The 16,217-nt window shown below is 45.2% G+C and overlaps 1 protein-coding gene across 1 annotated transcript in view; it reads left to right on the top strand.

The window, feature by feature from the left end:
• Positions 1–16,217, top strand: part of CFAP57 (cilia and flagella associated protein 57) — a 69,407-nt gene that overhangs the window by 7,577 nt on the left and 45,613 nt on the right. Inside the window, exons 4-8 of the mRNA XM_008699332.2 lie at positions 248–455; positions 3,518–3,670; positions 10,717–10,856; positions 11,792–11,957; positions 12,880–12,993. Coding sequence (XP_008697554.2) covers positions 248–455; positions 3,518–3,670; positions 10,717–10,856; positions 11,792–11,957; positions 12,880–12,993 — 781 coding nt within the window. The remainder of the gene's footprint in view (positions 1–247; positions 456–3,517; positions 3,671–10,716; positions 10,857–11,791; positions 11,958–12,879; positions 12,994–16,217) is intronic.

Below are 16,217 nucleotides of genomic sequence, written 5' to 3'. Positions count from 1 at the left end.
ATATGCGGCAACCACAGTAATAATAGTGGCCGCACAGGGTGGCGAGACTACCAAATACACGTGTGGCCTTCCAGTCTCTCTTTGGAGTTTGTAGAGCAGTCCAAGGCCAGAGGGTGGCATTTTGGCTATGGGGCTCACAATGGGCGATTTCTTCCACCCCCCAAAACAGCTCCTCCTCCTCACCCCTAGCTGCACTCACCTCGTTGGGATCGTCTCTGTAAGCTTTATATGCTATTTTCTTTTCTAGCCTGATCGAATTTCCAACCATCAGTTCCCCGGTCCCTTCCTATGACCAGGTCATGCTGGCCAGGAGCCACAGCCAGCTGGCCATGCCCCAGGTGTTCGCCACTGCAGCCTATTCAAAGGGATTTGCCTGTTCTGCTGGGCCAGGCAGAGTTCTACTGTTTGAGAAGATGGAAGAGAAGGATTTTTACCGGGAGAGCAGGGAAATCCGGGTAAGGAGGGAAGGAAGAAGCAGAACTGGGGGTCCTCCTGGCATGTGTTCTCCATCAGCAGAGCACTGACAGGGAGTTTGCTGGGAGGAGAGGGCGGTAACACTGAGTAGAAATGGAGACTTGAGCCGTTTGTCCCTATGGGGAGTTTTAGGATGGAGCGGACAGAGTCGGGTTTAAAATGGGGAGGATCTGGATTTGAATTCTGGAAGAGAACTTTGGCAAGTTATATTTTCTCTTTGAAGCTTAGCGTCCCCATAAAACTCATATTATGATCTATACTGATATTTAACATCAAGTATATACTGTCTGGCACATAAGAAGCATTCAGTAAATGTTTGTGGAACAAGTGATACTTGCTATGGAAAGAGATCATCTGTGCTTGGGGAAGATCCAGGAAGGCTCTGGGTGTTTGGTGGTAATCTTTAGGGAGGGCTCCTAGAGGAAGGGTAACAACTGAGGGGAGGGAACAGGTTAGAACTGCAGGTGGAAGGAACAGGTGAAGCAGAGGCACCATGGACCGGAAGCAGGTGGTGTTGTCTGGGAGATATTTTCCCTGGTGGAGAGGAACTGAAATCACTTGAAAGGAAAAGATGGGAGCTAAGGCTGGTGAAAGATCTCGAATGCCAGCCTGAGGAGCGTGTGTGTAATTCAGCAGACAGCCTGTTTTTGAACAGAAAAGCATTACACTTAAGAAAAGCAATCTGCTGATGGTTGGGGGGGGGGATTTGGGGGCACTGGGTGTGCAGTAGCTACAAGCACAGTGAATGAGCCAGACTTGACTCTGCCCTTGTTGGCGGGGTGACTTGAGACGAGTTGCTGAATCTGGCAAAACTGTGTTCCTTCCCTGAGAAAGTAGCCCGGCCCTAGTGGTCATCAGAAGGATGAACCACGGTTTAGCTGTGTAGATGACGTGTGCAGGGCTTGGTGCTCAACGAGTGATAGCAATTCCTATCGCCCTGCTTCGGCATCAGTTCAGAGGCTTTGTTACTCAAGCCGACCGGTCATGAGGTCTAGTCACGGCAGCGACTAGCAGGGAAAGTGGCAGGGAAAGAGCCTTTGTAGAGGTTAAGCCTATAGACCTTTCCCTCAGTAGACGTGGACAGTCAGAGATAAGGAGCTCCCAGAGATGATGCCTCAGCTTGGAAACTGGATGCCTGGGTAAAGATGCCAGTGGTAGGAAAATGGGGGCTTAGAGCAAGGCGAGTGGAAACCAAGGGGAATTATTAGAAGTTTACTTTGCCTCCTTTCGAAGCAATTCATTCTTTTGTTTGCTTAGCCACTTCACGAATATACATTGAGGGTTTACTGCGTATCAGGTTCTATGCTAGGGGCTGGGGTGCAGTAGGGAAGCAAACACGCTAACAGAACACAGCCGACAGGCAAACAAATATGAACTGAATGTCACATGGGCATCAATGCTGTAAAGACAATAAAGCTAGGAAAAGGACAGGGAGTGAGAAGGGGTTCTGTTCTGGAGAGAGTGGCTCAGGGAGGCCTCGCTGAGAAAGGTGCCATTTGACCAGAGCCCGGAATAAAGTGAATCAGTTGGCAATGTGGGTTAGACTCGGGGAGTGAGATCAGTATGTTCACACATATACACACACAGCACACGCAGAGTGCTTAGCTTGTCTGGCACAGCGCTGATGCTTTATGTTTACTATTTTAAGGATTTATCATTGTGATTACTTTCACTACTCTTGCTTTCATTGAAACCCTCGTATTAGGCAAAATCACTGACAGATAAAATATAGGAACAGAGACAAAGAGGACAGAGGACAAAACTTAGCATTTCCTAATTTAGAGTCTGAGACAGAATGAGAACCCAGCAGAGGACACCGAGAAGTAGTGGCCATTCACTCGCTCATCTAACAGATGGCTGTTGCGTACCTACCATGGCCCAGGCTCCACGCTTGGTGCCCGAGATAGATTAATCAGTCATGGCCACTTCCCCAAGGACCTCACTGGAGAGCATCAAGACAGCACGTGCTCTTTCATTGAGCATGGCTATGCATGGTACTCTGCCGGGCACTGGGACACAGACAAGGTCCTCAGTCTGTGGGTTCCCGTTCTACCATGCACAGTGCAGTAAATGTGGCAGCAGAGGGCAGTTCCCTGGTGAGCACACTGAGGTGATATTAGGGCCCACTCATCCCAGGGCAGGGCAGGGCAGGGCAGGGCAAGATGCTTCTCCCTCCCAGAGCCCTCACTGTCCTGGCAGATAGGGGGTATACAGGAAGCAAGAGGGGGTATACAGAAAGACAGAACTCCAGGCAGAGGGAGGGAAACATGAGGGCCTGGTGTCCTGGCCCCCTGGGAGCCAGGTGCTGCCATCACTGCCTCAGGATCTAGAAAAGTCAAGAAGATGAGGACTGAGTAGGACCCTCTGGCTCTGGTGATAAGGAAATTTCTAAGGTTGATGAGACATTTCAGTAAATGATGCAGTGGAAGGAATTAAGAACCGAATGGGAGGTAAGGCTGTGGAGACGGTATGTGCAGGCCAGCCTTTCAAGAAGTGTGGTTGTTAGCAGACGAAAAGCAATGGCAGGGGAAAAGGAAATCTAATGTTATAATGTCTACTCGGGAACTCTAGGCCCTCTCAGGGACTGCTGGCTGGGCTGCTGTGTGACCCCTTCTCCTTTCTCTGCCCTGTCACCTGCCCCACATGGAAGAGGAGACATCACCTTCCCCTCTGCTATCCTGAAGTGCACACTGGGGTGCCTGACGAGGTGGCCCCCACACTGGGCTTCTGACAGATGGGCAAGAATGGGATTTAAACTAACACTTGTGTTCAGAGGGGGTCTCGAGCTGAGATGTGGAGAGTGACCATTTTTATGCGTGCTGCTGTCTCTTAGTCAGCCACCCATCACGTCAGGGTGAATACAAAACCCACAGAAACCGAGGTGACTCGAGCCCTCCCTTCTCCACGCGTGAGGAGGATGCTTGGACGCCTGCTGGTCTGGGAGTCTGTAAGCTGAAAGGATCTGAGAGAATGCTGAAAGCCCGAGGACACGCTGACTGACGATGTGGGAACGTTGCTAACAGTTGTCTTGCATCTCGGGCAGATTCCCCTGGACCCCCAGAGCAACGAGCCAAGTCAGTCCGACAAGCAGGACATCCTCTGCCTGTGCTTCAGTCCCTCGGAGGAAACCCTGATTGCCAGCACCAGCAAGAACCAACTATACAGCATCACCATGTCCCTGACAGAGATCAGCAAGGTGAGGCTTCCCCAGCGACACTTCCTCCAGCCCAAGGACTCGTTACCACGTGGGCAGATTTTAATGCAAGTTTGCCGAGCACACCTCGCTCAGCCTCTTCATAAGAGCCAAAGAAATTCTAATCTTAAGATTCCGCTGTAGACGCTCTCTGCTGTCCTCAGTGGGACTGCGATCGCTGCAGCCTCCTTGGAGGACACACTGGCGTCGCCGGTCAGGTTTAAACTGTGCCTCTCCTTTCACGCTGCAGTTGCGCTTCGGAGAATTCAACGTACTGCGATAGCTGCTCGTTACACAAAGACGTATGTATATAGAGAAGTTTATTTTTTCCTTTTTTGTTTTTAAATAACAAAGAAAGCTAGCATAAATACACTGCAGACATTGCAACAAAAAAGCACTATTGAAGAGAATCATTTTGAACTTCTAAGGTTCTCTTCATCAAGAAGATGTTACAATTTTAAAACTGCATGCACCTGATAGCATGCACCCAAAACACATAAAGGAAAGTTTGACAGAACAACAAGAAAAATACACCATGATCTACAATCATAGTAGGAGACTTTAACATATCTTTTTCAGTAACAGTGTTTTTTTCTTAAATAACAGTTTTATGGAGTGTTGGTGTGTTTTCACACGCCATACAATTCACATATTTAAAGTATACAATCCAGTGGTCTTGAGTGTATTCACAGAGTCATGCAACCGTTACCACAGTCAATTTTAGACCATTTTCATTGCTTCTGGTTCTCTTATTTGTCCCTGTGCATTTGAATTACCATCTGAAGTCACTTCCTTAGCCCAATACAGATTTGCTCGTGGCTACCATCTTTTTGTTGTTGTTGGCAAATACGTTTCCATGCAGCCAACAATGCATAATATACATATTGTTTTATACAGTGGCTTTTTCAGTAAGGTTAAAGAAGAGTAGGGATAAAATATGTGTTTACGTTATCTTTCATAATGACATAATACCTTCACCGGTGTTCTTTGTGTTTTTCTGTGGATTCGAATTACTCTCTGGGGTAACTTGCTTTCAACCCGAAGAATCTCCTTTAGTATTTCATGTAAGGCAGGTCTGCAAGCAATAAAATCTTTTAGTTCTTTTTGGGAATGTTTTTATTTCACCTTCATTTTTAAGAGATAGCTTTGCTGGATATAGAATTCTTGATAGACAGTTTTTTCTTTGAGTACTTTGAACATGTTATTCCACTCCCTTTTGGCTTCTATTATTTTTGCTGAGAAATCTACTATCTATTATTTTGTTGGAGTTCCCTTGGAACTGATCAATCATTTTGCTCTTGAGGCTTTCAAGATTTTTTTTTTTTGTCTTCGGTTTTTGATATTTTTACTATCATGTGTCTGTGGATCTCTTTACGTTTATCTTTCTTGGAGTTCATTCAGCTTCCTGGATGTGTACATTAATATTTTTCAGTAAGTTTGGGAAGTTTTCAGCCATTATTTATTCAAATATTTTTCTGCTCCTTTCTCGTTCTCTTCCCCTCTGGTACCCCCATTGTAGGTGTGTTGGTATGTTTAATGGTGTCCCACATTTACCTGCAGTTCTGTTCATTTTTCTTCATTCTTTTTCTCTCTGTTTTTCAGATTGCATAATCTTTATTGATCTGTCCTTAACTTCACTAATTCTTTTTTCTGCTAGTTCAGATCTACTTTTGAGTCCCTTTAGTGGATTTTTCACTCCTGTTATTGTACTTTTTACTTCCAGAATTTCTATTTTTTTTTTTAAAGATTTTATTTATTTATTTAACAGAGATAGAGACAGCCAGCAAGAGAGGGAACACAGCAGGGGGAGTGGGAGAGGAAGAAGCAGGCTCATAGTGGAGGAGCCTGATGTGGGGCTCGATCCCGTAACGCCGGGATCACGCCCTGAGCCGAAGGCAGACGCTTAACCGCTGTGCCACCCAGGCGCCCCTATTTTTTTTTTTTTTTTGAGAGAGAGAGAGAATGCACAAGTGGTGGGGGTGGGTGTGAGGGGCAGAGGGAGAGAATCTTTTTTTTTTTTTTTTAAGATTTTATTTATTTATTTGACAGAGAGAGACAGCCAGCGAGAGAGGGAACACAAGCAGGGGGAGAGGGAGAGGGAGAAGCAGGCTCCTAGCGAAGGAGCCTGATGTGGGGCTTGATCCCAGAACGCCGGGATCACACCCTGAGCCTAAGGCAGACGCTTAACCGCTGTGCCACCCAGGCGCCCCTAGGGAGAGGGAGAGAATCTTACGCAGGCTCTACACTGAATGTGGAGCCTGACATGGGGCTCAATCTCACAACCCTGAGATCACAAACTAAGCTGAAACTGGGAGTCAAATGCTTAACTGACAAGCCACCCAGGTGCCCCATGAATTTCTATTTTTTAAACAATTTTTATACCCTTTGAAGTTTCCTATTTGATGTGACCTTGTTATCAGAAGTTACTTCTTTGATCATGTTTTCTTTAGTTCTCTGAACAGATCTATAATGGCCACTGTGAAATCTTTGTACATTAAATCCAAAATCTGGTCACTCTCACAAGCAATTTCTGTTGCCTGTACACAGAAAAATGCAAATTAAAGCAAGTCTGAGATCTTTCTCTTTTTTTCAGTGATACTTTTCCTTGCTTTAATATTTTTTCTCTTTTTCTGCTTTTGAAATGAGCTTTCAATTACAAAATATCAATCTACACTCAGACATGCCAGCCATTGGCATGCTGTGGAGAAGCTCACAGGTCAGGACAGACAGCAGCAGCAGGTGGCAGGAGGTGGGAAGTGACTGAAGCAATGGTTACAAATGTTCACAGGAAGCTAAAACTATCCAACAGGCTGTACCCTAATGTTAGCACAGGTTAGACTCACCACTGCCTTGGTGGGTGGCCTCCGTATCTTTGGGTTCAGATTCTACATGGCAATGTCATTTCTTCCAGTTTAGAGTTCTTGGCTTGCACTAATCATAGGGTCACCAGATGGCACTGGACCCAGTCTAGTCTATTATTTTTTCAAAATGCCGTCATAGATGTACTGAGAGACTTCAGGAGCTCTACACTTCAGTGACGGTGAGTAACTTGGGTTTCTTGGCTGGATGCGTAGCTCAGCCAAAATCCTGATGCCATCAGTGAGCTTCAGGGCTTGGTACAGCATGTCCTGCCCTTCCACATTCATCTTGACCATAGTATAAACATCGTTTTCCAACTTGCTGGAAAGGGTCAGCATTTAAATGACATTCCTTAATCTAAAACTGAGGTTTGTTTTCATTGGGAAAATCCTTCCATGTTGCAAGGAAGACCTGGCACTTCCGTGTTTTGCCATCTTCTACAAAAAGCACATCGAGTGGGATGAGGCAGCCTAAGTAGCCTCAGGGCAATGTACCACACCTCTGGCTCCCCAGACAGCAAAGTGACTAGAGGAAGGGCCAACTTTTTCAGTAGCGTAGTAGTCAGAGTCCTTGGGTAACAACTCTAGAAACTTCATTAGCTGTAAGCACCAATGCTGAGTTGGCAGGAGATACCCAGGGAGTTACATGCTCACAGATGCTCTAACCTCCCAGTCATCTTTAGGGTTGTAATTAGACAGATAGTCCAAGATGAAAATCAGGCTCCATTCAGTGCACTCATTTGGGGGTATCAGCAGCTTCCTGATGTTCTGGGGGTTCAGATCGAGCAGGTTGCTGGTTGGGTGAGATTCACTGATTTCAGATAATGCTGCTACAGCGTTAGCCACCACCCCTGGATTTGAATCTGCTATGAGATCCCACAGAGAATCCAGAAATCCCTGATCTTCCGCCATTTGGGCACTGACGTCATGGAATTCTGCCACACAAAATTGCTGCTGCTGTTTTCCAAACATAGGGATCTTCATCCTTCAAGCACTTGCAGAGGGGCTCACAGAGATCTTGTGTAATCTCGTCCACCCAGATGCACGCCATGGTCCTAACTGCCAAGGCCCAAATTAGAGAAGAAAGATCTTCACAGTCCTTCACAAAGCTGTTGACAGCCATGATGGCCATGTCTGGCTGATTCTTGGAGTAGTCATCAAATAGAGACGCATGAGCTTCTTTAATTCCAGACTGTCGGTTTGCGTACAGTTCACTACATTTGGAAAGAGAGAGCTGACGTCCTTCCCCATTGTCATGGCAACAATCACTTTCTTCACAGCCTCCATCCTCTTTTCTTTCTTTTCCTTATTGAGTTCAGCCTTCAATTCAAAGATTTCTCCTTTTTCATTGATTGTGAAGTGCTTGGAGTCAGTCATGGTTTGGAATCTTTTTTTTAAATTTAAATTCAATTAACATAATAGTGTATTATTAGTTTCAGAGGTAGCGTTCAGTGACCCATCAGTCTTATATAACACCCAGTGCTCATTACATCACCTGCCCTCCTTAATGTCCATCACCCAGTTACCCCACCCCCACCTCCATCCCCTCCAGCAACCCTCAGTTTTTTCCCTATGATTAAGAGTCTCTTATGGTTTATCTCCCTCTCTGGTTTTGTCTTGTTTTATTTTTCCTTCCATTCCCCTATGATCCTCTGTTTTGCTTCTTAAATTCCACATATGAGTGAGATCATTTGATAATTGTCTTTCTCTGATGACTTATTCTGCTCAGCATGGTTTGGGATCTTTAACGTGCACCAGAGGCAAGGGCAGGGGTGGCTGCAGCAGCCAGAGAGCACGGCCGGAGTGGTGGGGTCATGGATCCTGCACATCACAACTGAGAGGCCTCTTTGTAAGAATTACTTTTATAATACCAAAAATTAGAAAGTCATATCTCACCAGGGAATTCTGAGAACAAGGGAAAATGGGAACCCTAATGTGACGATGGTGGGGGTGTAAACTGGCACAGGTGTTCTAGAGAGCAGTCCGATAGTTCCTGATCAAACAGAGAGAACGCACGCATCTGGTTATCCGTGGTCTTCCCCTGGACGCAGACCAGGAACATCATCATGCCGGTCCACTAAAGAACGTGCCCGAAGGCATTCCCCTGGATGTTCGTAGTAACGGAGAGCTGAAGGCAGCCCAGAGAGTGACGTAGCTGGAAGCATACTCCAGGATGCCAAACTTAAATTAGAGGCGACGGTTATACATATGACAACATAGATGGTTGAGAGAAAAAAGTAAAACTGCAGAATGCACTCTGAAGCACAATGCCAGCTATAGAAATACCCAAGGACATAGTGGGACACATTAATTCGTGCCTTGGATAGGGAGGAACAAGAATGAAAATTAAAGAACAAAGGAATGAAATAAACATAAGATAAAAATTGGCCATACATGAATTGATTATGACAGTCTACAGCTCTGCCCCTGAGATACAAAAATAAAGAAAATAAAGATACAAAATCAAGGAACTATGAGCAAGGTCATCAGATGAGCTGAGGGGATGGGGGAAGGAGGAAGTGAGTTTAGAAGGCCTGGAAAGAAATAAAATGGCATGTAATTGGTATCTCTTGTAGATTCAGAAAGTGAACTTATTGAAAAACCTGGTGGAGTTACCGGGTCCACTGGAGGCGTGTGGTCATGAATTCTAAGTGAAAGCAGTAAGCCTGCTTGCCTGATTCTCCATCATTGTGCAGTTTCTCTGGCAGAGAGGCAGAAAAAAGACAAAAGAAAGAGAACTGCTGCTGTATTTAAGATAAGCGAGATTTGAGTGTGTTTAAAAGCTTATAGGAATGTACCCGTAGGGACAGGGAGGTTGAAGATATTGGAGAAAGAAAGGTTAAGACATGAAAAAGGATGGGAATAATTGTGCCTGCCCCACGACCCCAGCACAGCACCTTTTCCTTCGAGGTGGTAGGGAAAGGTGAGTGGATGGAGGTAAGTTGATAAGAGGGAAAGGGCCAGAATTTGAGGGAATCCCCATTCCAGCCGTTGTCTTGCTTGTGAATGGACCTCAAATACGTGCACCTCATTGAATTTCCCAGCCATCACTCCTCATTCAGGTGTCCCAGCGATAATGCCCCCAGTTACAGAACGTGTGGAGTCTACACGCCCAGTGTAATAGAATACATTTTCACTTCAGGTCATTCACCCAGCTCTCACTGCTGCTGGTGGCAGTGCAACACCGTTCCTCTAGAGAGAAATTTGGCGGTACCTATCAAGGCCTTTAGAATTTAGAATGACATTCCCCCCAGTATTCTACTTCTAGAAATGTATCCATTGCGTCAGTCCCAGCCTGCCGATAGTGATGCTGTTGCCAGGAATGGCTGAGGCCCTTGCCCAGGCCCATACTACTCCTAGCAAACCCCCAGACATTTCTTCCCCCAGGGCCAGAGATTTCTTGTTTCTTACTGTGATTGCAGGAGGCATTTCAGCAAAAAAACATCAGGGAACTTTGGGGAACAGGATTTATTACTCCCAGGCTCTGGAGGGTACCCAGCACACGTGAGGGTCACACTGTGAGGTCATGGAGAGAGAGAAGGAGGGCATGGGGCTTTGCCTTTATGAGGCTATAAGGGTGGGATGTCTAGGATTTTGTGGGTTCCATTCTTTTTTGGCTAATTTAAAGCCTAAGAGTGGGATTGAGAGCACAGGAAGGGAGAAGTGGGATCAATCCAGTAGTCGTTATCTAAGTTATCCAGGGCATTCTGAAAAAGGGACCTCCATGGGTGGAGACAGTCTACTTCCTTACCTGGTGGTTTGGCCAGCAGCTGGCAATGTGCTTCTTCAAGATGGGTGTCTTTTGAAGCGGATGCCTACACATTCAAAGGCTTAGTGTTGGACACTCACACTGCAGGATCTAAGGAAATAATCAGAGAGGTACACAGACGTTCACGCAAGGTTGTTTAGTCTGGTGTTACTCCTAAATAACAAAACATGAAACCCACTGAAATGTTCCCGCAGTAGAGGAATGGTATATCTATATTAAATTCTGGTATATCTATAGAATAAAATATTTTATTGCCATTAAGATAATGTTTTAAAATAATAGTGGCATCGGAAAACACGCATGACATTAAAGCAGTCTTCCTACGGCCCGATTCCTGTGCACCCAGGCTCGCTAATGTTCATGGTAGTTCTGACAGCTGAAGTGCACAGCCCGCCTTAGCTCACTCTGTGTGATTTCTCCAGGGGGAGCCTGCTCACTTCGAGTATCTGATGTACCCCCTGCACTCGGCATCCATCACTGGTCTAGCTACGTGCATCCGCAAACCCCTCATTGCCACCTGTTCTCTGGATCGATCCGTTCGCATCTGGAATTATGAATCAAAGTAAGGATGAGAGGCTTTGCTACTGTAGTGTGCAAGATTTCAGTTGTTAAATTTGTTCATGTGAATTATTTTAATTAGAGAGTTTTAAAATGTAATTACTTAGAAGTTTCAATTGGAAGATTTTTTTTTTCAGATTTTATTCATTTATTTGAGAGAGACAGCACAAGCGGGGAGGAGGGCCAGAGGGAGAGGGAGAAGCAGGCCCCACACTGAGCAGGGAGCCAAAAGCAGCTGCTTAACCGACTGAACCACCCACGCGCCCCGGAAAAGATTTTTTTTTAAATCAAGTCAGGCAGCTTACCTGTTTCTCTTCTCTTTTTGCTCATGGTTGGCCTAGAAAATTGCTTTGTGTTTCATTAAGTGCTTACCACATGCCAGACACCGCTGGACACTAGGGACCTCAGGATCACACTGCAGTATCTCACCTTCTCCTATAACCTCCCGTGCTCTTCCAGTCTTCCTGTCCCCTCACTCCCACTACATGTGCTTTTCGCCACATGGAGCTCTCCGGACCACTCATTCCATCTCTTTCTCATCACTGCCCTGAGCCACCCCTAACTCCCTAGTGACTTTACGCTCCTGGCATAGCTTCCCTGAGAATGTCCACCTAGTCTCGCCCCACACTGGGTATCTCTGGGCTTTGTGCACAGCTGCCGGGCTGCTGAATAGAAACTGTGGGCTCCTTCTGATGTGGGGATTCTAAGGGGAGCCGTGCTTTCAGCGTCACTACACAGCTCATTGCTCACTTCCCCTATTTTCCATACTCATTGCTGGACACTCTCCTCAAATAACCAAAATCTAGAAAAAAGAGGAACCAATCATTTTAAGCAATAAAGTATCTCAGATGCTATGATAATAGTATTTGCCAGGTACGGTGGGGGGCTCAAGGAAATCAGCAGGCTGGACTGTAATTCCGTAACTGATCTTTCTCACAGCACCCTGGAGCTATTTAAGGAATACCAAGAAGAGGCATATACAATCAGCCTTCACCCGTCCGGACACTTCATTGTGGTAGGGTTTGCTGACAAACTACGCCTTATGAATCTACTCATTGATGATATACGTTCTTTCAAAGAATATTCTGTCAGAGGATGCAGAGAGGTAAGATGCTGGAGATAAAGGTATTTTTCTTAGGAAACCAGGGTTGAAATTTCAAGAACTAACATACACTGGTGAGGTGAGACCAAGGCCTATCTTGGAGAACTTCAGTGGCTTTAAAAGAAGAAATCCAGTTCTTCTCTCACCATACTTTTTTTTTCTTAAGATTTTATTTATTTATTTGACAGAGAGAGACACAGTGAGAGAGGGAACACAAGCGGGGGGAGTAGGAGAGGGAGAAGCAGGCTTCCCGCTGAGCAGGGAGCCCGATGTGGGGCTCGATCCCAGGACCCTGGGATCATGACCTGAGCCGAAGGCAGGCGCTTAACGACTGAGCCACCCAGGCGCCCCTCTCACCACACTTCTTCAGCATATGGCTCCATCTCGTTTTTCTCCTGTTCATCAAGCTATTTCATTGAACCCCAAACCTTGTGAGATCCCAGGTGTGATTAATCCTCTCTGTGATTGCAGAGGAACAAAAAGCATCAAAAAGGAAAATTATCTCAGACTCAGAGTCCCAGCTGGAAAGGTGAGTTTGGAGATTGAGAGAGGCCAGGGAATATGCACGTTAACAGGGAGAGGCAGGAAGCGGCCGATCACATTTTGCCCTGAGATGACTGCAGAAACCAGACAGCGACTGCAGGAATTGCTTCCCCACTCTGAAACTTCTACAGAGATGGAATGAGTGCTGTGCTCTACCATCCAAGCAGCGCACACGGCAGTGGCAGCATCTTGGCCAGTATGAGCTATGGGAATAACGACGATGTCAGCCAGTCCTCAGTCCTATCTGCGCCTTCCCCCAATTCCCATTTTCACACTTGTTTTAGCCTGAACCCTTTAGGACAAGGAGTTCTTGACTGTAACCTCTCTCTGGACTGCTCATTTCTTTCTTTCATTCTTGCTATCTTGCTTTGTTTCTTTGTAGTGTTCCTTTAGCAATGGGGGTCACCTGTTTGCTGCAGTCAATGGAAATGTGATTCACGTTTTTACCACCACAAGCCTGGAGAACATCTCAAACTTGAAAGGACACACAGGGAAGGTGAGTGAGTGAGCAGTGTCCAGGGAAATGAGGGACACAGAGTCAAGCATTATGCTCACCGAGTGAACAAAAAAGAAACGAGTCTTTTCTTATTGGAGTTCACTGTTTACGTGGGGGAAAGAAACAATAAAACAAAAGCACAGGCTGATTACTAATTGCAATAAATGCAGTGAAAGAAAAACATGGGATGTTATGAGAGCAAATAATGAAAGAGCTGGCATAATTTAGATTGGGGTGTTCAGAAAGGCTGGGTCCTAAAGGAGTAGGAAGGAATTAACCCGGCAGAGCTGGTGGAGATCATCATTGCAGATAGGAATCCAAAGACCCTGGGATGAGAGGTTGTGTGGCTGTCAGAGGAACTGAAAAATCTATGGGGCTAGAACATAGATATCAGGATGAAACTCAGGAGCAAGCTGAGATTGGTGAGGTTAGCAGGGCCCCAAGTGCACGGAACCTTGCAGGCCTTTTAAGGGTAAAAAAGATAAAGATGGTTTATCCTCTTTGTTTCTTGAAACCATTGAAGACTTTCAGGGCAGGGTATAATATGACCAGATTTGCATTTTAGATTACTTTGGCTGCAGAAAGAAGAATGTATTGAAAGGGACAGGGTGGAAATGGTAAAGAGAATATTGTGGATATCTACACAATGTTGGACCATAATGGAGGTGGGGCAGATAGGCAGAAGTAGGTGGATTCGAAAGATATTTAGGAAACTAAACCAATAGTTTTTAGACAGAGTGGAGTTGGGGCATGAGGAGAAGGGAGGGGCCAAAGGTTGAAAGACTAAGAAGAAGCCGGTGAAAGAATTTGGAGAGAAAAAGCACTTGAGAAAGAAAGACATTTTAGGCAGAAGGACCTGTTAAAGATGATGGAATGGGAGAATAAAATTGGATAGTGGTTTGAGATATACATGGCTGGAACACTGGGCACATTCCAGAAGTGGTGGAAAGAGCTGGAGAGGCTGACGGCATCATAGTGTGTGTACCATGCCAAGATATTGGACTTCAGTCTGTAGGCGATGAGAAGCAACTGAAAGGATTTAAGAAAAAAAAGTACTGGGATTAGAAAGGTACTTCTACGAGGCACCTGGGTGGTTCAGTTGCCTTTGGCTCAGGCCATGATCCCCGAGTCCTGGGATTGAGCCCCACATCAGGCTCCCTGCTCAGCGGAGAGCCTGCATCTCTTCCCTCTGCCATTCTCTCTCTCACTCTCTCAAATAAATAAATAAAATCTGGAAGGAAGGAAGGAAGGAAGGAAGGAAGGAAGGAAGGAAGGAAGGAAGGAAGGGAGGGAGGGAGGAAGTTAGTTCTCCAAACTGTATTAAGGATATATTAGAGGGGAGGGAAGTTGGAGGGTGGGAGACCAGCTAAGAAGTGAGGCTGAAAGATGAGTGAGGAAGTAAACCATGGCTTTAGTAGTAGAGACAGAGAGAAGCATGATATTAAACTCCATTTGTACATGTTATGTTTGATGTGTCCAAGAAGTATGATACATGAGTGTGGAGATCAGGAAAGGTGGCTGGAAATGAAGACTCAGGGAATTAGGTGTTAGTGGAAGTGGAATCTGAGAAGAATCTTGGGCAGGAGACAGGTGACCAACATTTAAGGCACTGGTTAAGAAGAGAAAGCCTGAGAATGAAGGCACAGGAGAACTTAAAATCAAGGAATTGTATCAGAGAAGCTAAGGAACTCATTCCCAAAAGGATAAAGTAGTCAATGGCATTAAAGGTCAGAGAGGGGAACCTGGGTGGCTCAGTTGGTTAGGCATCTGACTCTTGGTTTTGGCTCAAGTCATGATCTCATGGGTTGTGAGATCAAGACCCGTATTGGGATCCGTGCTCGGGGGGGTGGGGGGGGTGGCGGGGAGTCTGCTTGAGATTCTCTCCCTCTGCCCCTTTCCCCACTTGCACATGTGCCCATATGTGCTCTGTCTCTCTCTCAAAAAAAATAAATAAATCTTTTTAAAAATTTAAAAAATAGGGGCGCCTGGGTGGCACAGTGGTTAAGCGTCTGCCTTCGGCTCAGGGCGTGATCCCGGCGATCTGGGATCGAGCCCCACATCAGGCTCTTCTGCTATGAGCCTGCTTCTTCCTCTCCCACTCCCCCTGCTTGTGTTCCCTCTCTCGCTGGCTGTCTCTATCTCTGTCGAATAAATAAATAAAATCTTTAAAAAAAAATAAAAATAAAAATAAAAATAAAAATAAAAATTTAAAAAATAAAGGTTAGAGAGAAGTCCTGTAAAGACTAAAAGCTGACCATCGAGTTTAGCAAGTAACAGGTGCATTAGTGCAGGTGCTATGAAAACACAAGCGTTATTGAGTTGCTGAGCTTCCTCAGTTTCAACAGTGTGATTAGTCTTCAAGTGACGATGGAGATGCAGATGAAAGCACACCAGGTGATTCTGACGCTCTTTCTACAACTGTGTACACCTCCATGGGAGGCCCTCCCTCACCAGCCCAGGAAAGCAGCCACCTGTTTCACCACTTTGCAAGTATTTATAACACTGGTCTCTAACCAGCGATATACGTTGGACTTACCTCTGAAATATTTTTTAAAAATTCAGATGGAGGATGCAATAAAGCCATGCCTACAGGGAAATTTATAACCTTAAATACATATATTAGAAATACAAAAAAGATTCAAAAATCAGTGATATCATCATCCACCTCAAGAAAGTAGAAAAGGAACAGCAAGTTAAATTCAAAGAAGATAAAAGGAAGGAAATAATAAGGATAAGAGCAAAAGTTAATGAAATAGAAAAACAAACACAACAGAAGATCATCAAAGCCAAAATTTGGTTGGGACTGTTTTTAAGTAATCTCTCCCCTCAACATGGGGCTTGAACTCACGACCCTGAAATCAAGACTTGCGTGCTCTACCAAACTCAGCCATCCAGCTGCCCCCAAAACTTAGTTTTTTGAAAATGCAAAATGGGTAAGACCTTGACATGACTGATCAAGGGAGGAAAAAAAGAGGAAAGGTAAATAACCAGTATGAAGAATGAAAAGGGGATATCACTACAGATCCTATATATAATAAAAAAGATCAAAAGAGGATATTACGAACAACTTTATATAAATGGAATATATAGATGAAACCAACAAATACCCAGAAAAATTGAATCTGTTAAAGAATCTGTAAAGACAACTCTAGGCCCAGAACATATCACTAGAGAATTGTAAGGGAAAAAATGACACTGATCTTGAAGAAACTCTTACAAAGAAC

The sequence above is a fragment of the Ursus maritimus genome, unplaced genomic scaffold (genome assembly GCF_017311325.1).
Source record: "Ursus maritimus isolate PB19 unplaced genomic scaffold, ASM1731132v1 scaffold_12, whole genome shotgun sequence".
NCBI lineage: Eukaryota > Metazoa > Chordata > Mammalia > Carnivora > Ursidae > Ursus > Ursus maritimus.
This window is presented reverse-complemented; position numbering and strand designations above follow the sequence as displayed.